Source organism: Scyliorhinus canicula, chromosome 3 (genome assembly GCF_902713615.1).
Source record: "Scyliorhinus canicula chromosome 3, sScyCan1.1, whole genome shotgun sequence".
Lineage (NCBI taxonomy): Eukaryota > Metazoa > Chordata > Chondrichthyes > Carcharhiniformes > Scyliorhinidae > Scyliorhinus > Scyliorhinus canicula.
In genome coordinates, this window is record NC_052148.1 from 110198013 (window position 1) to 110221087 (window position 23075).

General features: G+C 45.4%; 1 protein-coding gene across 8 annotated transcripts in view; it reads right to left on the reverse strand.

Moving 5' to 3' along the window:
- pcm1 (pericentriolar material 1) overlaps positions 1-23075 on the reverse strand; it is a 263929-nt gene that overhangs the window by 238414 nt on the left and 2440 nt on the right. For all 8 annotated transcript variants that reach the window (XM_038791084.1, XM_038791089.1, XM_038791083.1 and 5 more), the window contains exons 3-5: positions 14587-14832; positions 9300-9566; positions 7342-7512 (exon numbers count right to left, since the gene is read on the reverse strand). In XM_038791084.1, the coding sequence (XP_038647012.1) occupies positions 7342-7512; positions 9300-9566; positions 14587-14832 (684 nt within the window). The remainder of the gene's footprint in view (positions 1-7341; positions 7513-9299; positions 9567-14586; positions 14833-23075) is intronic.

The following is a 23075-nucleotide window of genomic DNA, read 5'->3' on the forward strand; positions in this document are numbered from 1 at the left end:
AGAGGCTGAAGATTGTTGGGCAATAAGGGAATTCAGGAAACTGGGAATAGTTCAGGAGGTATGCTGTAGTAAAGGTCAGCCAAACCTTGTGAATGGCAGAATAACAACCAAATGGTCAAATCTTTTTTTTCTTGCCTTCTATGTCTTCCTTTAATAGTCGATATGACTGTTCACTAAATCTCCTGCTTTTGTGCCTTCAGTAAATGTTTGAGATTGTGATCACCAGTACAAATTATCTACATACAAGAATACGGACATACAAATCAGGAGCAGACCACTCGGCCCTTGATCTTGCTCTGCCATTCAACATGATGGTGGATCTAATTGTCAGCTCAACTCCACATTCCCATCTAGCCTTTTACTCCCTTGCTTGTCAAGAATCTATCTATCGGGGACTTGCAGTGGCAGCCATGGAACGAGTAATCGCACATTTGGCAGCTCCCGCTCATGGCAGTCTTTTTTGGGCATTTTCCTGGTTTTCAAGTGGAAGTGAGACAGAAAAAGGTGTAAGAGTTTGAATACAGGAGATTGACCCTCTAATTTATGGAGCTGAGGGCCAGAAGTGCCCGAAAAAGGAGGAGTAAGTCGGTTGAAGCGGGTGTGGAACTGGCAACACACGTGGAGATGGCGGAGGGGCAGGGAGCGGCCCAGCAACGAAAGGAATCTGGAGGACCTGGCCAAAGCTGTGGACTCAATCAAGGCGGTGGTTGACCGCGTGGAGACAGGCTGGCAGCCCACGGTCAGGCGCTCCACAAGTTGGAGGAGCTGACGAGGGAGCATGATAAACAGTTCGCCTCGATGGCGGAAATGGGGCTAATGCGGGTCCACCAGAAGCGGTTGGGGGAGAAGTTGGAGGACTTGGGAACCGGTCATGCAGGCAGAATATTCTTATCGTGGGTCTGCCAGAGGGGTACGAAGGAGCCGTGCTGGCGTGTGCATGGGGAAGATGCTCGAGACGCTGCTTGGTGAAGGTGCGTTTGACCAGCCATTGGAGGTGGACCGAGCACACAGGGCGTTGATAAGAAGGCCCAAGGGGAACGAGCCGCCATGGGCAATGGTGGTGCAGCTGCATCGGTTCCTTGATAAAGAGAAATTCATGAGGTGGACCAGGCAGACGAGGTGGTGCGCCTGGGAGGGCAGTGAGATTCACGTGTGCCAGGACCCGAGTGCAGAACTGGCCAAGAAGAGGGCTATTTTTACTAAGGTCAAGGCAGCATCTAACAAGGGGGTGAAGTTTGGACTGTTGTACCGGCGCGCCTACGGGTGACTTATGGTGGTGTCAGGAGCTGTATTTTGGATCTTCGGAGGGGACAGCGGAGTTTATGAGAGACAATGGACTGGCAGGAGAAGGTGGACCTTGAACTTTGGTGGAGGGGTTCTGATGCTGCTGTAAACAATTTTGTTCGGGGCCATTTATTTTTTCCCTTGTTTTTGCCTTCAGTTCTGTTCCTCGCTTTTGTTCATCGTCAAGGGATGGGGGGTTGGTTTCTTTTTTCTGTTCCTATTGATTGTTTGAGCGGGTGGGTATGCTAGGCGCCAGGAGCGGGAGCTGCCAGGCTAGTTCACAGAAGCACAATGGGGGGGGGGGGGGGGGGGGGGTGAGCTGAAGATTAGCAAGGGGCCGGTGCGGGGGGGGAAGAGAGAGAGGGGGGGAGAGAGAGAGAGAGAGAGAGAGAGAGAGAGAGAGAGAGAGAGAGAGAGAGAGAGAGAGAGATGAGAGAGAGAGAGAGAGAGAGAGGAGAGAGAGAGAGGAGAGAGAGAGAGGAGAGGAGTACTGCTGACAGGGATGGGGCCTTTAAAATGAAGAGGAGGGTTGATGACGGCGGGAGGGAAGTGGGGGTGCAGGGTGCTCCCCGACCAGGCTGGTCACTTGGAACGTTCGAGGTTTGAATGGGCCAATCAAGAGGGCCTGTGTGTTTGTACGCTTGAGATGACTGAAGCAGATGTGGCCATGCTGCATGAGACACACCTGAAGGCAGGGAATCAGATCAGGTTGAGTGAGGAATGGGTTGGACTTTAGAACGAAGGGGATGGCAACAAGCGGGTAGCGGTCGAGGTGAATATTTATGCCCCGAATTGGGACGATGTGGAATTTATGAGGCGGGTGCTGGGGAGGATTCCGGACCTGGATCCTCATGGGCTGATTTTGGGGGGTGGTCCTGGATCCAAGACTGGACTGGTCGAGCCACAGGTCGGGGAAGGTATCAGCCGCGGCTAAGCAACTCCGGGGTTCATGGAGCACTTCGTTCTACTCCCATGTGCACAAGGTGTACTCCCAAATAGATTTCTTTGTGCTGGATAGAACGCTGCTGGCAGAGCGGATAGATGCTGAATACTCAGCGACAGTGGTGTCGATGAGTACGGGGAAAAAGCGAGCAGGATGCTGGTGCATCATTTGAGGAAGCAAGAGGCGGCAAGAGAGATCGGGAATCAGGAAAGTGAGAGATACCCGGGTGGTGGGTGGGGGGGGGTGGGGGGGGGGGGGGGGGGGGGGGGGAAGAGATCTTGGATCCAGCGGGCGTGAGTGCAGTGTTTTGAGATTTCTACAGCAAGCTGTAAAAATCCGAACCCCCAGCCTGAGAAGAGAGGATGAGGCGATTTTTAGGAGGGTGGAGTTCCCAAAGTTGGACGGGGAGCTGGAAAAGGGTCTGGGAGCCCCAATTGGGCTTGGCGAGGCAAGAGGAGCTGGAGGTGATATAATCGGGTCAGGCCCCGGGACCAGACCGATACCCAGTCAAATCTTAGAAAACGTTTTTGGGGGTTAGGGTTAGTTGTTGGTAAGGGCCTTCAACGAAGCAAAGGTGTTGGGAGTGTTTTCCCAGACGTTGTTGCAGGCATCGATTTCTCTCATTTCAAAGCAAGACAAAGACCCGGAAAACTGTGGGTCGTATAGACCAATCTCCCTGTTGAATGTGGATGCCAAACTGCTGGCAAAGATCCTGGCCACACGGATCGAGGATTGTGCCCCAGGGACAATAGGGAGAGATCAGGCGGGGTTTGTTAAGGGGCAACACCTGCCGGTCAATATTAGGAGGCTCTTGAATGTTATCATGATGCCTGTGGAGGGACGCACGGTTGAGTTGGTGATGGCTATGGACCCAGAGAAGGCCTTTGATCGGGTGGAGTGGGGATACTTATGGGGACGAGGCAGGGATGTCCATTCTTCCCACTACTGATTGCCCCGGCTATAGAGCCTTTGGCAATGCGAGCTTCGAAGGTCTGGCAGGGGATAGTACAAGGTGGGGAGGGGAGGGTAGAGCATTGGGTCTCACTCTATGTGGACGATTTGCTCTCATATATATCAGAACTGTTGGGGAAGATTGGAGGAATTATGGGGATATGAGAGGAATTTGGCCGGTTTTCAGGGTTTAAATTGAACATGGGCAAAAGTGAGGTGTTTGTGATCCAGACAAGGGGGCTGGAGAGGCAAGTGGGAGAGATGCCATTCAAGGTGGTGGCAAGGAGCTTTAGGTACTTAGGTATCCATGTGGCACGGGAATGGGGACAGCTCCACAAATTGAATCTGGGTAGGCTAGTGGAGCAGATGAAGGGGTACTTCTGAAGGTGGGTCGTGCTCCCACTGTCTCTGACAGGGAGGGTACAGACTATGAAAATGAAAGTCCTCCCGAGGTTGCTATTTGTTTTTCAGTGTCTCCCAATTTTTAATCCCCAAGGCGTTTTTTAGGATGAGAAATGCAGTAATTTCAGGATTTATTTGGGCTGGTAAAACCCCACGATGTTGCTGGAGCGGGGGTATGGGGGAGGGCTGGCTCTTCCAAACTTTTTAACTATTACTGGGCAGCGAATATATCGATCATCAGGAAGTGGGGGAGGAGTCGGTGTGGGAGCGAGTGGAGGCAGCATCCTGTAAGGGCATGTGTTTGAGGGTATTGTTAACAGCACCTCTGCCGTTCTCGCTGGCTCGGTACTCTGCAAGCCTGGTAATGGCAGCCCTGAGGGTGTGGGGACAGTGGTGACAGACAGGAGAATCATATACACATGTTCTGGACGTGGCCGAGGGGCTTTTGGCAGGGATTTGCCAACGTCATGAGAGAGGTCGTGCAAGAGAAGGTGGCTCCGAGTCCAGAGGTGGCAATATTAGGAGTGTCGGAAGATCCGAGGGGGGGTCATTGTGGGTTCTGTCGGATGTTGTTGTTGAAAAGTGTTAAAACTATAAATGCTTCAATAAAATATTTTCTAAAAAGAAAAGAATGTATCTCGCTCTGCCTTTAAAAAAAAATCCAGACTCTGCTTCCGTCCACTGCCTTTTAGAGAAGCTAGTCCCAAAGACTCAATACCCTCAGAAAAAAAATTTGTTCCCCTCTTAAATGGACAATCCCTTAATTTTAACCAGTGGTTAAAATGAGTGAACACATTTTGATCCATTGGCGTAGTGGTATCGTCACTGGACCAGTAAACCAGCGTAATGCTCTGGGACCCAGGTTCAAATCCCACCATTGCAGATGGTGAAATTGAAGTCCAGAAAAATCTGGCAGTAAAAGTCAAATGGTGACCATGAAACAAACCATTGTCGATTGTCGTTAAAAAAAAACATCTTGTTTATTGATGTCCTTTAGGAAAGGAAATCTGTCGTCCTTACTTGGTTTGTCCTACATGTGACTCCAGACCCACAGCAATGTGGTTGACCCTTAACTGCCCCCTCAAGGGCAATTCGGGATGGGCAATAAATGCTGGCACAGCCTGCAATGCCAACGTCCCATGAATGATTATAAAAAAGCCATTCAGGATCTTACACGTTTTGATCAAGTCACCTCTTACTCTTCTAAACTTCAGCCAATTAAAAACCGAACCTGTCCAACCTCACAATACAACCTCCCCATTCCAGTATTAGTCTCGTAAACCTACTCTGATCTGCTTCCTTGTAACATACTAATTCCTTGCTGTACCTACATACTAACCTTCTGCAATTTACGCACTCGGACACGCAGCTTCCTCTGCATTTCAGAGCTCTGCAATCTCTCAATATTTAGATTATATGCTTATTTCTTATTCTTCCTGCCAAAATGGACAACTTCACATTTTCCAACAATTATACTCCACTTCCCTATCATACAAGTCGACACCATTTGCAATAATTTGCAAGTGCATATGATTAATATAGAAATTATATATCATTTTGTATTCTGTTGCACTAATGTAAAAACCCTAGTTTAAAATACCTACAGGCAGTGTGTCTGCTAAAGCTGTAATTATTCAGTCTTAAAAGGTTAGGTGATCATTCATTCCAACCACTTACTTGGTTACAGATAAAGGGAGTAATGGAATCATGTTTTGACTGCTGAAGATTCCCTGGAGTGTAGATAATTTGAGGGAGTGATGTTTCGTTTTAGCTAAGCAGGTCAAGTGGTGCAGATAATCTAATTAATGGGAGGAGCCAAATCCATCTGCAGTTTTGCAGTCAGTCTATTATAGGATTTTAATTTGAGCAGCAGCTTTTGCCAAATACGTTAGGTTGAGCATTCTCTCTCTAAAGATCTCTACACAGATAAGCAAATAACCTGTTTTGTTCACTTTATTTGTAAGTGGCATTAGAACTGTATTGGAATTTGTGGCAGGTGTAGATAATAAGTTCAAGTTTTTCATGTTGTTTAAAAACTGTTTAACTGATAATTGTAAAGCTATTTCTTTGATGATAATGTGATTAAGTTGTTTTAACAAAAAGATAACTATTGGTCAGAGTAATTACTCGTGGGGTGAAGTATCCTTTCCTCAGTTTTACAAATTTAAAATTGTTTGGGGTTCTCATCCGGTGTCCGATCAAAAGCCGGGCTCTGGTCCTGTATCCTAACCATGGGCAATATTTTAAAAGCGCATGTGGAGCTGCGGAATATAATTTAGAGGGGCCAGCATTTGTGTACCCTGCATGGGAACTGCTGGTCATGCAAATTAAAGAGAACATGTTTTCTAAAAGTTCTCCAATCTGAACAACCTTCATTGACCTCAACTCTGTTATTATTTCGCAAAATTTCCATTCATGCTGTTACACTTGTTACAAATGTTCTAAGATTCAATACCAGCCTTTGCGTGACTGTGTGGAGTTTGCACTTTCTCCACATTTCTTCAGTTCTTTCCTCCGGATGCTCCGATTTCTTTCTACAGTCCAAACATGTGCAGGTTAAGTGGGATTATGGGGGAGTGGACCTAGGTAGGCAGCTCCTTCAGAGGGTCGTGCAGACACAATGGGCTAAATGCGCCCCCCCCCCCCCCCCCCCCCCCCCCCCCGTCCTATGTTTATCAGCAGGGGAAGCAGCCCGCCAGCGGCATCTGCCGGTCGCTGCAGTCAACTGGACTTCCCGTTGACAGCAGCCCGCCACCGGGAAACCCATGTGCCGTCGCGGAACCAGAATTTCTCCACCGGCGTGAACATCCAGTAAATCCCACACAAAGTTTCTAAACATGTTGCACATTCAACAAATTTATGTTGGATATCCTTGGTTAATCGGTTTTTAAATGCTTATTAATTTTAAAATATAAATTATGGAGTTGAAGAGTTTGCCCACAACTAGTCCAACTGTATTTCATGCACTCCAGTTAAATTAATGGCATCTAATTGAGACTACAGTGTACACCAAAGAACACATAAGAATCATAGAATCCCTGCACTGCAGAGGGTGGCCATTTGACCCATCGTGTTTGAACCGACCCTCTGAAAGAGCACCGTCTAGGCCCGCTCCCCCGCCCTATTCGTGTAACCCCATCTAACCTAAGGGACACTCAGTGGCAATTTAGCATTGTCAATCAACCTAAACTACACATCTTGAGACTGTAGGAGGAAACCAGAGCACTCGGAGGAAACTTACACAGACATGAGGAGAAAGTGCAAACTCCACGCAGATAGCCACCAAAGTCGGATTTGAACCTGGTTGTCTGGCGCTGTGAGGCAGCAGTGCTAACCACTGTGGCTCCGCACCGCCTCCAAATGACCCAGCTTGATCACTAAATTGTACGAATTTCAGTGATTTCTCCTAGGATTGAGATTTCTGAAATGTTCATTTGCTGCAGATATGGGCATTATCAGGTTTGTCTCCAATGTTCACCATTTTCAAAGAGTCAGTTGAGACCGTCTACATGCACACCAGATCATCAATCATTTGGTTGGGATACAAGAGTTTCTTATACCCAGAGTACCATTCGGAGCATGAATCGTCTCCTTTAGGAGAGAAAAGTTTGTGGGAGCAAGAGACCAGTACAAAAGTAATGACAATAAACCATTAGATCAAATTTTATGGCTTATGAAGTCAAACTGCACACATTGTGCACAGAAGCCTGAAACAGCTTTTCTTTTTATCACAAATAATATGCAAATGTTCTGAAACATACCAGCATCTTTTGCAAAAATTTCATGTATGATTTTTCCTGTTCCTTTAGATGGTTTATCAGCTGAGACAAACGCTCAACATTCGCAGATCTTTCATTTTTTTCCATAAGGTCATCTCGCATAGAATGAGCCTTGCTGATGTAATCCCGAATCTGTATAAGTCTGCTCACAACCTATTTATCAAAAAAAAATATGGAGACTGTTAAAAAAAAGCTGCGCAATTTCTATCTCAGAGTACATTCAATGCATCATGAGCACTCTGTTTAGAGTCATTACAAAGTTAAGGAATTATCTTTGCTGGCTGCTCCACAGTCTGCTAGAATGAATGGCAGATGCTCATGAGCTTTACTGATAATTGCCCATTGCTCAAGAAACAATATCAGTTTTCGTTTGACAAAACCATTCAGCTGCAATCTCCACTTCTATTTTCAAAAATTACATTTAAAGAATAAACTTACATTCACAATGTCAGATCTCTTAAAACACTTAACACAGCTAATGTAGTACTGTTGAACTGTGGTCACTGTTGCAATTTAGGGGCAACGTGGCAGACAATTTACAAAATACAAATAGCATGGAGTGACAAGATCCATTTTCTGTGTTGTTTTGGGGATAAATGTTGATTTGAACACTTAAATAACTATTTGCTCTTCTTTGAATAGCACCTTGTGATATGATACATTGTGATATGCACCTTGTGATATGAGACTGTGCCTTAGTTTAATGTTTCACCTGAAACTACTTCCTCAGTACTGTGTGAAGTGTCAAAGACTTGATTATGTCATCAAGCCACAACCTTCTAATCAGATAAGTCTGCCAAGGTTAGCCCAGCAGCGACAAGTGAGTTGTAGCACATGCAAAAGTTCACAGGTTGTAGAATCTGCATTAATCCTGGTGAACATGAATCTATCAATGTTGCCAAGCCTAAATAGTTCCTTGTGGTATAGTGACGACCAAAATCAACTGAGACAAAGTATAATTTTAACATGCAAATGTCAAGAGTTGAGCAAGACAAGATGACTCTGGGACTACTTATCCATCATTAACAAATATGAACAGAAATGCAGGCAACTACTTAGAAAGTATCTTAACACGTGGAAAAATATTAGTGGGTCGGCGTTTCATACATTCATAACCAATTCATTGCTTGATATATTAATTAAAGCAGTAACCAACTAAATTGAGTTAGAATCATAGAATTCCTATAATGCAGGAGGCCATTCGGCCCATCACATCTGCACTGACCTGCACTCTACCGAGGTCCACTCCCACGCCCTAGCCCCGTAACCTAACCTGTACATCAAGGGGCAATTGATCATGGCAAATCCACCTAACCTGCTCATCTTTGGACTATGGGAGGAAATTGGAGCACCTGGAGGAAACCCACGCAGATAAGAGGAGAAAGTGGAAACTCCACACATGGTGTCACCCTGGGCGGGAATTGAACCATCATTCCTCCTCTCTTCCCCCAACCCCCACCCCCAACCCAAGCTGAAACATCAGACAGGAGAATGGTGTACAAACCTCTTTGCCCTCCATTAATTTGTGATGCACCCTAAATGAATGAAATCAGCAATATTCAATTTGACCATCACATATAAATGCCGAATTAAATCAATTATCTATTTGTAATAAAAAAGGGTAAAATTACACTCAAGTTAGTCTATAAACCGCTATTGAGATATTCATATGAACGAGGTTAATGCATCACAGGCAATGGGCAGAGGAATATTGCAGCATGTCCATTAAGGGTTTCACCCATTTGTGTCATTAACTGGCACCGAATTTTGATAGATCCGCTCATTAGCAACGATGCCCAATGCTTAAAATTGATAAAATTGCCTTCAAGTACAAAATTACTTCCATTTCCTTCCAGCTCCATTACCCCACTTTAAACCAGAAAGAGTTAATTGGTTTATCTTAATTCATAAAAATATAACTTTAAATTTAAATATCTCACCTGACTACTCTCTATTTCAGATTCACCTTGGCCATCTCCAAGTGAGACATGATCACTTGGTAATGAATCTTTGCTTATGGACCCAAACAAATCCATCCTTGAAGTAGGCAGCTTAGTTTCTCTTCTTTGTGGATTTAAGTCAGGTTCCTTGCTTTTGTTGCTGTTGATTTGCTGCTGAAGAAAGTTGAATGGCTTTCTATTTTCAACAGGTGGACGTTGATTGTTTGCAGCTGTGGCTCTGCCATGAGAATCACTTCCAATGCTCCGCTAAGCAACAAACATCATAGTATTTAGTCTAAAAGGAATGCTTGAATGTATTATTGCATTCTAATATGTTCATATAACACACCTTTATCATCAGGTATTATTAATTATGTTGTCAGTTACATTTCTTCAGCTGTCATCTTTGGTGGCAAGTCGTAATCCTGACACATAAGTGCCAAACAAAGACCATCACCAACAAGACAGAGAATCTAACAAACTCCCTTGGGAATTCAACTGCTTTCCCATCACTGAATCCCACACACCACTAACACCCTGCAAGTCATCACTGGCCAGAAACTGGACAAGCCACAGAAATATCGTGGCTACAAGAGCAGGTCAGACTTGAAATTCAGCCAAGTAACCCAGGTGACTCCCAAAGCCTGTCATTCATCCACAAAGCATTAGTGCAAGAATGTGCTCCACTTCTCTGAATGAGTACAACTCCAACCACATTAAAGATACCATTCAAGACAACGCAGCCCGCCAGACTGCCTTGATCCAACTCCCTCTATCACTATGCACAGCGGCAGTAGTGTGCATTATCTACAAGATATCCTGCAGCAACCTGAACAGTCACTCCATGTACCCAAATAGACACCAGAATGTGGCTTTTCACGATAACTTCATTGCAGTGTTAATTTAAGCCTACTTGTGATAATAATGATTGTTATTATTTACAACACCATCCCAACAAGGAAAGTACAGATGCTTGGCAACACCATCACCACATGCAGGTTCCTCTCCAAGTCACACACCATACTGATTTGGAATTCCTTCACTGTCACTGGGACAAAGTTCTTAAAAACCTCAGCTAGCAGCATTCAGAGTGTGAATATACCACGTGGACTGCAGTGGTTGTAGGTGGCAGCTCACCACCTCCTTCTCAAGGAAAAATTGGGACAGGTTCAAGGCAGCGGCTCACTCCCATCGTCTCAAGACGAATTCAGAATGGGTTCAAGGCAATTCACCACCACCTTCTCAAGAACAATTCAGGACAGCCAAGGAAAGAAATTCTGGTTAAGTGCATATTTTATAACACAGAATAGATTCCAATTTAATATGGCCTGTCGAGTCCTATTAACTTTGCAATTAAGACTTTTAAGATTAAGCAAATTTTACCACTTTATCTTTGTAATAACAGTATTGTGTAAAATAAGATTTCAGAAATGAATAGACATCTGGCATTCTACCATTCAAGTGGTAAGTTTACCTCTTTTCATCCCCCTATTAGTTTGTCTTTGTAAAGAACATTTGGCATTTTAGTTTCTTGGACAATTAAACAATTCACTGGCGGAAGAGGCTCCACAAATATCCCTATCCTCAATGATGGAGGAGCCCAGCACATCTGTGCAAAAGATAAGGCTGAAACATTGACAACAATCTTAAGGCAGAAGTGCCAAGTGGATTATCCATCTCAGCCTCCTCTGGAGGTCCCCTGCATCACAGATGTTACTCTTCAGCCAAATCAATTCACTTCACATGAACAAAGAAATGTACAGCACAGGAACAGGCCCTTCAGCTCTCCATGTCTGCGTCGGCCATGCTGCCTGTCTAACCTAAATGCTTCTGCACTTCCGGGGCCGGATCCCTGTTCCCATCCTATTCATGCATTTGCCAAGACGCCCCTTAAAAGTCACCATCATGGAATAGAACCATACAATTTACAGTGCAGAAGGAGACCATTCAACCCATCGAGTCTGCACCAGCCCTTGGAAAGAGCACCCTACTTAAGCCCTCGCCTCCACCCTTTGCCCGTAACCGAGTAACCTCACCTAATGTTTTTGGACACGAAGAACAATTTATCATGGCCAATCCGCCCAACCCGCACATCTTTGGACTGTGGGAGGAAACCGGAGCATCCGGAGGAAACCCACGCAGACACGGGAAGGACGTGCAGACTCTACACAGACAGTGACCTAAGCCGGGAATTGAACCTGGGACTGTAGAGCTGTGAAGCAACTGTGCTAACCTGCTTCCACTACACTACAGTGACTTCCAGGCACCCACTACCTTCGGATAAAAAAACCTCCGTCACACATCTCATCTGGTCCCCAAGTAATTGACTCTTCCACCCTGGGGAAAAAGCTTCAGACTATCCACTCTGTCCATACCCCTCATAATTTTGTAGACTTCAATCAGGTCGCCCCTTAACCTCCATCGTTCCAGTGAGAACAAACAAAGTTTATCCAACCTCTGCTCAGAGCTAATGCCCTCCATATCAGGAAACATCCTGATAAATCTCTTCTGCACCCTCTCCAAAGCCTTCACATCCTTCTGGTAGTGTGGCGACCAGAATTGAACACACTACTCCAAGTGCGGCTTAACTCCGGTTCTAAACAGCTGCAGCATGAATGGCTAATTTTTATACCAATGCCCCGGCCGATGAAGGCAAGCATGCAGTATGTCTTCTCGACTGCCTTCTCCACCTGCGTTACCACTTTCAGTGACCAGTGGACCTGTATACCCAGATCCCTCTGCCTGTCAATACTCTCAAGGGTTCTGCCATTTACTACATATTTCCCATCTGTATTAGACCATTTGTCCAGATTAAACTCCATCTGCCATCTCTCCGTCCCAAGTCTCCAACCGCCCCACCTTCATCAGTCATCTTCATCACTTCCTTGAAAAACTTGATGAAGTTAGTGAGACACAACCTCTCACTAATCCTTTTTTCAAATGGGAGTAAATAATGTCTTGAAGAATCCTCTCCAATAATTTTCCTACCACTAATGTAAGGCTCAGCGAGCAGTATTTCCTGGATTATCCTTGCTACCCTTCTTAAACAAAGGAACATTAGTTATTCTCCAGTCCTCTAGGATTTCACGTGTAGCCAATGAAAGATTTCTGTCTTGCCTCCCTCAGTGTTCTAAGGTAGATCCCATCAGGCCCTGGGGACTTATCAACCTTAATGTTTCTCAAGACGTCCAACACCTCTTCCTTTTTGATCTTACTGATATCCAGAAACAGCTGAAGACACTGGGTACTGCAAAGGTATGGGCCCTGAATATATTCCAGCAATAGCACTGAAGGCTTGTGCTCTGGAAATTGCTGTGCCCCTAACCAAGCTGCACCAAGTACAGCGAGAACAACGGCATCTCCAAAGCAATGTGGAAGATTGCCCAGGTATGTCCTGTACACAAACGTCAGAACAAATCAAACGCGGCAAATTACCGCCCATCAGTTTACTCTTGATCATCAGTAAAGTGATGGAACGTGCCATAAACAGCACCATCAAGCGGCACTGATCAGCAATAACCTGCTCTCAGGCTCTCAGTTAGGTTCCACCAGGGTCCCTCAGCCCCTGGTCTCATTACAGACTTGGTTCAAACATGGATGAATGACCTGAACACCAGCGGTGAGTTAAAAGTGATTGCCCTTGAAGTCAAGGCAGCACTTTACCAAGTGTGGCATCAAGGAGCCCCAGCAAAACAGGAGTGAATGGGAATCAAGGAGAAAACCCTACACTGGTCGGAGTCATACCTGGCATAAAGGAAGATGGTTGTGGTGGTGCATCAGATCTCGGACATCACTGCAGGAGTTCTTCAGGATAGTGTCCTAGGCCCAACCATCTTCAACTGCTTCATCAATGACCTTCCTTCCAACATAAAATCAGAAGTGGGAATGTTTGAAGATGACTGCACAACGTTCAGCATCATTTATGACTCCTCAGATACTGAAGTAGTCAAGGTCCAAAACCTGATCAACATCTAGGTGTTGACTGATGACTGGCAAGTAACATTTGTGCCATACAAGCACAAGGCAATGACCAACTCCAACATGGGAATCTAACCATCGCTCAATGACATCTAATGGCATCACCATCGCTGAATCCCCTCCTATCAATAGCCTTGTGTCACATTGACCAGATTGACCAGAAACTGAACTGAACTAGCCATATAAATACTGTGGCTACCAGAGCAAGTCAAAGGCTATGAATACTGCACTGAGCAGCTCACCTCCTGTCTCACGAAACCCTGTCCACCATCTGCAAGGCGTAAGTCAGGAGTGTAATGAAATGCTCTCCACTCACTCGAATGAGTGCAACTACAACTCAAGAAGCTCAACACCATTCAGCACAAAGCAGCCCACTTAATTGCTACCACTTTCACAAGCATTCAATCCCTCCACCGCTGAACAGTGCATCATTGGCTCATGTGCGCTGATGCACTGTAAGAACTTACCAAGGTTCCTTCGGCAGCACCGTACAAATCCACAACCACTACCATCTAAAAGGACAAGAGCAGCAGATACCTGGAACACCAACACCTGGAGGTTCTTCTCCAAGTCACTCACCATCCTGACTGGGAAATATGAAATGAAATGAAAATATGGCGCCGTTCCTTCATCACTCTCGCCGTGTCAAAATCCTGGAACTCCCTCCCTAAGAGTACACTGGGTGTACCTACACCACAGGGACTGCAGGGGTTCAAGAAGGCAGCTCACCACCGCCTTCTCAAGGGCAACTCAAAATGGGAAATAAATGCTGATCTAGACAGCGATGCTCACATCCCATGAATTATTTTTTTTAAACTCCTTTTTCGCTGCTTCAGGCTGTTTCATATTTTTCTCAACTTGTCGGGGAGACTATACAGTAATTATAAAGGAGACAAATAATACTATTTCAGCCACGCAACAGGTGGATTTAACAACAGACAGTTCAAGTTCCCAAAGCAGTTGCATTTAAATGTTGGCTATCTTTTGATTTCTTCAGTTTAACTAATTTATACAAACTAGTTGCATTGTGGTTGGTTGACTGGTACAAACCTTTGTGAAGACCTGCATTTACAAACTATTTTAGCACCGGGACAGTGATTTTTTTTTTTAATGAATAAATAAAGAGGAAGAGATGAACTTTGTCTTTCCACCACAAACCCCACCTCCCACCTTTTCCGATTGAAGTGCTTCCTTCTGAATATTCAAAAGTTTTAATCTGTGAAAAATACAATTTAATAAATATTTTGAAAAAAATTATTGAAAATGAATGCTCATGTACATCTCAGGCCAATTCAGCCCATGAACTTACCTCATCTAAATCACTGAAATTTATGCGCTGTTTCAGCCTTTCAAGCTCTGCACAGTCTGGAACAGAGAAATGCGATGTATGCTTTGTGGGAGGATAACTCTTGGGGGTTTTAGCCCTTCGCCGTCCAACCCCTGGAGAGGATTCAGGAGAGATGTCGTTTGTAAGGCGGCTTTCACTTCCTGCACTTAACTTTTTCTTATTCTTCTCAGATGATCTGTTAGCTTTCTTATACTGAAGGCTCCAATCCTGAAAAGAAAAATAGTGCATATGTTTTATGTCTATTGGCACAGTGGCTTTTTGATTACTTTTACGTAATTACGAAATCAATCTGCCTATAATACTGAATTTCATATGTACAGGAGACAATTCGATAGAAACTCAAGTACCAGCAGTACCCATCACTTAGCATCAAAAATGCACGTGAAAACTTTATTTGCCATGAATTTGTTTGACCAAAATTAGATGTATTATAACTTACACAAAGCATCACATCACAAATCATCATTGAAAATTCACATGCGATGGCAGCACGGTGGCGCAGTGTGTCAGCACTGCTGCCTCACGGCGCCGAGGTCCCAGGTTCGATCCCTGCTCTGGGTCACTGTCCGTGTGGAGTTTGCACATTCTCCCCGTGTTTGCGTGGGTTCCTCCCCCACAACCCAAAGATGTGTAGGCTAGGTGCATTGGCCACGCTAAATGGCCCCTTAATTGGAAAAAAGGATTGGGTACTCTAAACTTTTTAAAAAAGAAAATTCACATGCTGGATGCAAGCATTCAGTACTTTGTCCACAAAAAAGTAGACAAAGTTTTTTTAAATGCAGAAGACAATCAAAAGGTTGAAACAGATCAATGCTCCTGCTCAACACAATGCTCACTGGAGTATTTGAAATTCAGTTCCGATAATCACTGCAGAGATGTGGCTGCAGGATGACAAGAACTGGGATCTGAATATTCAAGGATACTGTCATGAGAGTACCTTTAAGAAATGGGTGTTTACTACTGCAGTGATGTCAGAGAGTGGGTGGAGCTGCATAGTGCTGTATTCTTTGGGGGTTGTATTTGAATTAATGGTTGCTAAGATGTTCAATGTATGTTTTAAAAAGGTTAACTTAAGTTCATAGAATAAACCTTGTTTCGCTTTTAAAAATATTTTTCCATTTCTGCTGTACCACACCTGCAGAGTGGGTCGTGTGCTCCCATACCACAATCTGTTAAAAGTTGTGGGTCAGATGAACTCTATGCTACACTTTGGGTTCTCTAAACACTGGCCCATAACAATACATAACATTCCAGAAGAACAGGAAATTAGGAAACGGTGTTCAACTGCTCTGTGAACCAAGGATAACTTTGGTAGAATAAAAAGGGATTACCTAAATCCTGGGGATCAAGATATACAACCAGTTTGGGTAGAGGTGAGAAATAGTGACGGAAAGATTGTGGGAGTGGTTTATAGCCCCCCCCCCCCCCAAATCGTAACAGGTTATACAGAATAACAGGGTCTTGTAGGAAAGCTACAATAATAATCAGTGTGGGTTTTCATCGCCATATAGATTGGACAAATCAGACGGCAATGATAACCCGGATGATGAGTTTGTAGTGCTTTCAGCAGTTTCTTAGAGCAGCATATTTCACACCTTCCAAACAGCAGACTATACCGGATCAGGTAATGTGCAATGATTAATTAATTTATAGTGAAGATGCCCTGAGGTGGCAGTGATCATAATACGATTGAATTTCACATTCAATCTGAGGGGGAGACGAATTGGACTAGTGTTTTAAACTTAACTAAGGACAATTACAAGGGTGTGAAGATCGAGCTCGCAAAAGTAAATTGGGAAATTAGATTACGGGACAGATCAGTCAAGAGATAATCATGGAATTTACAGGGCAAGGAGGCGGCAATTTGGCCCATCAAGTCTGCACTGGCTCTTGGAAGGAGCACCCTACATGAGGCCATGCCTCCACCCTATCCCCGTAACCCCACCTAACGCTTCTGGACACCAAGGGAAATTTATCATGGCCAATCCACCTAACCTGCACATCACTGGACTGTGGGAGGAAACCAGAGCACGCGAAGGAAACCCACGCAGACACGGAGAGAAGGTGCAGACTCCGCACAGACAGTGATCCAAGCCAGGAATTGAACCTGGGACCTGGAGCTGTGAAGTAACTGTGCTAACCCCTGTGCTGCCGTGCTGCCCTACAAGATGCGCTGGCAGATATTAAAGGAGATATTTCAGAACACTCAAAGGATACATTCCAGTTGGAAAGCAAGTATGTACTATTTATGAGTATCCAAGGAAGTTGAATATCATATTGAAAGAAAAAAACGAAAATGCCAGAAAGATGAGTGACAGGTCAGAAAATTGGACAGAATATAGAGAGCAGCAAAGAATAATGAAAAGATTAACAAGAAAGAAGAAATAAGAATAAAGCTAAAATTACAAAAAGGTAGTTAAAAGGAAAATAAATTGAGCATTGGTCCTCCACAGTGTGAGAATGGAAAATTAACAATCGACAATAAAGGGTGGATGAACTGAACAGATAACATGCACCAGCTTTCACTGTAGTGGATACAAATTACATCCCAGAAATGTTAAATCAGGGGGTGAAAGGGAGAGAAGAATCTAAACCAATGGCAATCATCACGGAAAAAGATACTGAGAAAATTATTAGAACTAAAACTTAATATATCCTCAGATCCTGATGGACTTTCATACTAGTGTTAAAAGAAGAGGCTGCTCTTCTTTTGATGGTAGATGCATTGGTTTTTATTTTCCAAAATGCCCTAGATTGTGGAAAAGCCCCATTAGGTTGGAAAATAGCAAATTAAACTCCTCTATTCAAGAGGAGGGAAACAGTGTGGCAGCACGGTAGCACAGTGGTTAGCACAGATGCTTCACAGCTCCAGGGTCTCGGGTCCGATTTCCGGCTTGGGTCACTGTCTGTGCGGAGTCTGAACATTCTCCCAGTGTCTGCATGGGTTTTCTCTGCGTGCTCTGGTTTCTTCCCACAGTCCATAGATGTGCGGGTTAGGTGGATTGGCTATGCTAAATTGTCCTTAGTGTCCATAAAAAGGTTAAGTGAGGTTACTGGGATCGGGTGGAGGCATGGGCTTGAGTAGGGTGCTCCTTCGAAAGGATTGGTGCAGGCTCGATGGGCCGAATGCCCTCCATCTGCACTGTAAATTCTATCAGAAAGCAGGAAACTACAGGGCAGATTACTGAACAGCTGCTGGAAGGAAATTATCCATCAGTCAGGAGGTTATAGCGGGAAAATTAGAAATTTCAAAGTAATCAGGCAGAATCAATATGGCTTTGTGAATTTTTTTTAAAATATTTTTATTAAGGCATATATAATTTTAACAATTTTCAAGAGGAAAAACAACAAATAAATAACACCCACCCAACCAACCACCAAACCCAGCCAACATGGCTTACATACACTATTTCCCACCTCATCCAACTCTCATGTCTCTCTCTTCTTCCCCCCCCTGCTGACAGCTTAATTTTCTCCAAAGAAGTTGATAAATGGCTGCCACCTCTGGGCGAACCCTAGCATCGATGACCTCAGGACGAACTTAATCTCTAACCTGAGAAATCCAGCCATGCCACCAACTCACACCCCACCCGATTTCAGGGGTTCAGAGTCCCTCCACGCCAATAAGATCCGTCTCCGGGCTACCAGGGAGACAAAGGCCAAAACATCAGAATCCGAGACCTTCCCCTCCCCCACTCCTGTTTCGACACAAACATGTCCTGTATCCCCTGGGGTTGTAGGTGTAGAAAGGTCGAAACCTGCCTCCGCACAAAGTCCCTTTCCTGCAACCCATCCCCAGTGGGCAGCTCAAACTCCTCCTCCAATTCCTCCAAACACGGAAATCCCTCATCGATAAACAAGTCCCCAAACCGCTCAATCCCAGCTCGCTGCCACCCCCGAAACCCTCCAGCCAGCCTCTCCTGTGCAAACCGGTAGTTGCACCCTCCACGCCCATATGCTTCCGCCACTATCCCCATACCCTCAGGGCAGCCACTATTACCGGGCTTGTGGAGAACCGAGCCGGCGAAAACGGCAGAGGTTTCGTTAACAGTGCCCCTAAACTTGTGCCCCTATACGAGGCCACCATCTGCTCCCCACCGACCCTTTCCCCACTACCCACTTCCTCACCATTGCTATGCTCGCCATCCAATAGTACTTTCTAAAATTCAGTAGGGCCAGCCCCCCCTCCCCGCTCCAGCAGCACCTTCTTCACTCTCAGGATTTTACCCCCCCACACAAATCCTGAAATCACCATATTCACCCTCTTAAAAAACGCCTTGGGGATAAAAATAGGCAGGCACTGAGATATAAACAGAAAGCTCAGGAGAACCGTCATCTTTACCGCCTGCACCCTCCCCCCACTGACAACGGAAGCATATCCCATCTTCTCAAGTCCCCTTTCATCTGCTCCACCAACTGAGCCAGATTCAGCTTGTGCAGCTGCTTCCACTCCCATGCCACCTGGATGCCCAAATACCGAAAGCTCCCTCGCACCACCTTAAACAGCATTTCTCCCAATCTCCTCCATGGTCCCCTTGTTTGAATCAGAAAGACCTTGCTTTTACCCATATTCAATTTATACCACGAAAACCAGCTGAATTCTTGGATCCCCATCTCTCCAATCCCCATTCCCAGAGGGTCAGAAATATACAAAAAGCAGGTCGTTCGTGTATAGCGAGACCCTGTGCTCCACACCCATCAACCCTCGCACCCCCCCCCCCCCTCAATTCTATTCCCTGTGGTTTTGTGAAATTTATTGGAGTTTTGAGGAAGTAACAAGATGGAAAACAATGTTGAAAATTGTGAGGTTATGTACTTTTATAGGAAATGCCTATTTCTAAGTGGTCTTAGGAAATCAGAAGCACAAAGGGACTTGGGAGTCCTAGTTCAAGATTCCCTTCAGGTTAAAATGCAGGTTCAGTCAGCAGTTAGGATGGCAAATGCAATGTTAGCATTTATGGTAGCACCGTGGTTAGCACTGTTGCTTCACAGCACCAGGGTCCCAGATTTGATTCCTGGCTTGGGTGACTTGTCTGTGAGGAGTCTGCACGTTCTCGGTGTTTGTGTGGGGTTCCTCAGGGTGCTCCGGTGACCTCCCACAGGTCCCAAAAGACATGCTGTTAGGTAATTTGGACATTCTGAATTCTCCCCCTGTGTACCCGAACAGGTGCCGGAATGTGACGACTAGAGCCTTTTCACAATAACTTCATGGCAGTGTTAATGCAAGCCTACGGGTGACAATAATGATTATATTATTATGTCAAGAGGGCTAAAATATCAGAGCAGGGATGTACTTCTGAGGCTGCACAAGGCTCTGGTCAGATCTCATTTGGAGTATTGTGAGCAGTTTTGGGCCCTGCTTCTAAGGAAGGATGTGCTGGCTTTGGAAAGGGTCCAGAGGAGGTTCACAAAGTTGCTCCCTGGAATGAAGAGCTTGTCATATGAGCAATTGAGGACTCGGAGACTGTACTCGTTGGAGTTGCGAAGGGGGGAGGGGGTTCATACTGAAACTTCCAGGAACTAGTTTGGTTTATTAACAATTTGACAGTTACAGGTCAAAAAGCTGTCACAAGGCACAAAGCTTTGGCAAGGCCTGGATAGAGTGGTCGTGGAGAGGATATTTCCACGTGTGGAACCCGAGAGCACAACCTCAGACTGAAGGGACGATCCTTTCAAACTGAGAAGAGGAGGAATTTCTTCAGCCAGAGGGTGGTGAATCTGGGATACTCTTTGCTGCAGAAGGCTGTGGAGGCCAAATCACTTTGTTTCTTTAAGACAGAGAGAGATAGGTTTTTGATTATCATAGAATTCACAGTGCAGAAGGACGCCATTCAGCCAATCGAGTCTGCACCGGGCCTTGTAACGAGCACCCTACTTAAGCCGTCACCTGCATCCTATCCTCATAACTCAGTAAACCCCAGCTAAACATTTTGGGCACCAAGGGCAATTTAGCATGGCCAATCCACCTAACCTACACATCTTTAGACTGTGGGAGGAAACAGGAGCACCCAGAGGAGAACGTGCAGACTCCGCACAGTCAGTGACCCAAACCAGGAATCAAACCAGGGACCCTGGAGCTGTGAAGCAACAGTGATAACCACTGTGCTACCGTGCCGCCCATAAGGGGGTCAGGGGCTATGGAGAGAAGGCAGGAGAATGGGGATGAGAAACGTGTCAGCCGTGACGGAATGGTGGAGCAGACTTGATGGTCTGAATGGCCTAATTCTGTTCCTATGTTTTATGGTTTTAACATGGAAGTGCCGCACTTAAATTTCCAAATAGTTTCTAACAAGGTACCACATCAAAGTTCACTCAGCAAAATCAGAGCTCATGGTGGGGGGGTGGGGGTAATATTTAGGCATGGATTAAGGATTAGTTACTTATTTTAATAATCTTTATTGTCACAAGTAGGCTTACATTAACACTGCAATTAAGTTACTGTGAAAAGTCCCTCGTCGCCACATTCCAGCACCTGCTCGGGTACACTGAGGGAGAATTCAAAATGTCCAATTCACCTAACAAGCACCAAGCATGTCTTTCAGTACCTGTGGGTGGAAACTGGAGCACCCAGAGGAAACCCATGCAGACACAGGGAGAACTGCAGACTCTGCACAGACAGTGACCCAAGCTGGGAATCGGCCCCGGATCCCTTGGACTGTGAAGCAACAGGTAGGCAACGTGTAACAAGTGGTATGCCACTGGGAGCAGTGCTGGGTCCTCAACTATTCTCAATTTTTCTCTCAGACAATCGTAAATCCTGGAACTCTTCCCCAGCGGGCGATGGAAGACCGGTCATTGAACATTTTTAAGGCACAGGTGAATAGATTATTGACTAAAAGGAAGTCAAAGGTTATCGGGGACAGGGGGAGAATGAAAGTGAGACAACAATCAGATCAGCCAAGATTTATTGAGTGGTGGAGCAGACTCAAGAGGCTAAATGGCCTACTCCTACTTCACAAGTTTGTATTTGTGTATATTTCTGAAGCAAGCAATCATATAGCATATTAAAAATATATACCTGAACTTCCACTATGAGATATAGTTTTAATACGCTGTAGGATTGCTTGCTTCAGAAATATACATATATACAAACTTATTAAGTAGTAGGCCATTTAGCCTCTGAGTGAAGAAATATCTCATCTCGTCCTAAATGGTCCACCCCATATCCTCAGGCTGTGTCTCCTGGTTCTGGACATACCCACCATCAAGAACATCCTTCCTATGTCTACCTGTCTAGTCCAGTTATTCGTATTTTATAGGTTTCTATGAGATTCCCCCTCATTCTTCTTAACTCCAGAGAATACAATCCTAACCGATTCAACCTCTCCTCATACATCAGTCCCGCCATCCCAGAGTCAGACTGATAAACATTTGCTGCACCCACTCTCGAGCAAGAACATTCTTCCTCAGATAAGGAGACCAAAACTGCACACAATAATCCAGATGCGGCATCACCAAGGCCCTGCATAATTCTCCATTTCACAGGGGGAACACGGGGTTTGTGTGGGCAGGGAAGGCCCGGCGAGTGCTGCGGGCTTTTTTGGAACGGGGGCAAGGGAGTGGGTGCTGGCGTCGCCGAATTTGATCATTATTGTGTGGCAAATATTGCAATGGTGGGTAAAATGGGCTGCAGAGGAGCGATTGATCTGGGGTGGGTGGAGACGGCATCATGTAGGGGAACGTGTTTAAGAACTTGGTTGTTGGCGCCTTTGCTGTTTCTGCCGGCTAGATACGCCGCTTTAAAGTGTGGGGGCAGTATAGTCAGCACTTGGGGTCGGAAGGTATGTTATTGTGGGCACCAACTTACGCAACCATAAGTTCATGCCAGCGAAGCTGGACGCGAGATTCCTGGAGTGGCAACAAGTGGGGTTTGAGTACTTCAGAGACTTGTTTATAGGGGGGCAAATTTGCTGGGCTGGACGAGTTGAAGTAATTGTATGATTTGTCCACGGGAAATGGTTTTTCATAGAATTTACAGTGCAGAAGGAGGCCATTCGGCCCATCGAGTCTACACCGGCTCTTAGAAAGAGCACCCTACCCAAGGTCAACACCTCCACCTTATCCCCATAACCCAATAACCCCACCCAACACTACGGTAATTTTGGACACTAAGGGCAATTTATCATGGCCAATCCACCTAACCGTCACATCTTTGGACTGTGGGAGGAAACCGGAGCACCCGGAGGAAACCCATGCACACACGAGGAGGATGTGCAGACTCCACACAGTGACCCAAGCTGGAATCGAACCTGGGACCCTGGAGCCGTGAAGCAATTGTGCCATCCACAATGGTACCGTGCTGCCCGTTTTAGGTACCTGTAGGTTCGTGATTTCGTAAGGAGAGAGGTGCCGTCCTTCCCAGGGCTGCCACCTCCAGTGTTACAAGACGAGCTGTTGTCAGAGGATGAAATAAGGGAGGGGAAAATGTCGGATATTCATAAAAAACTGAT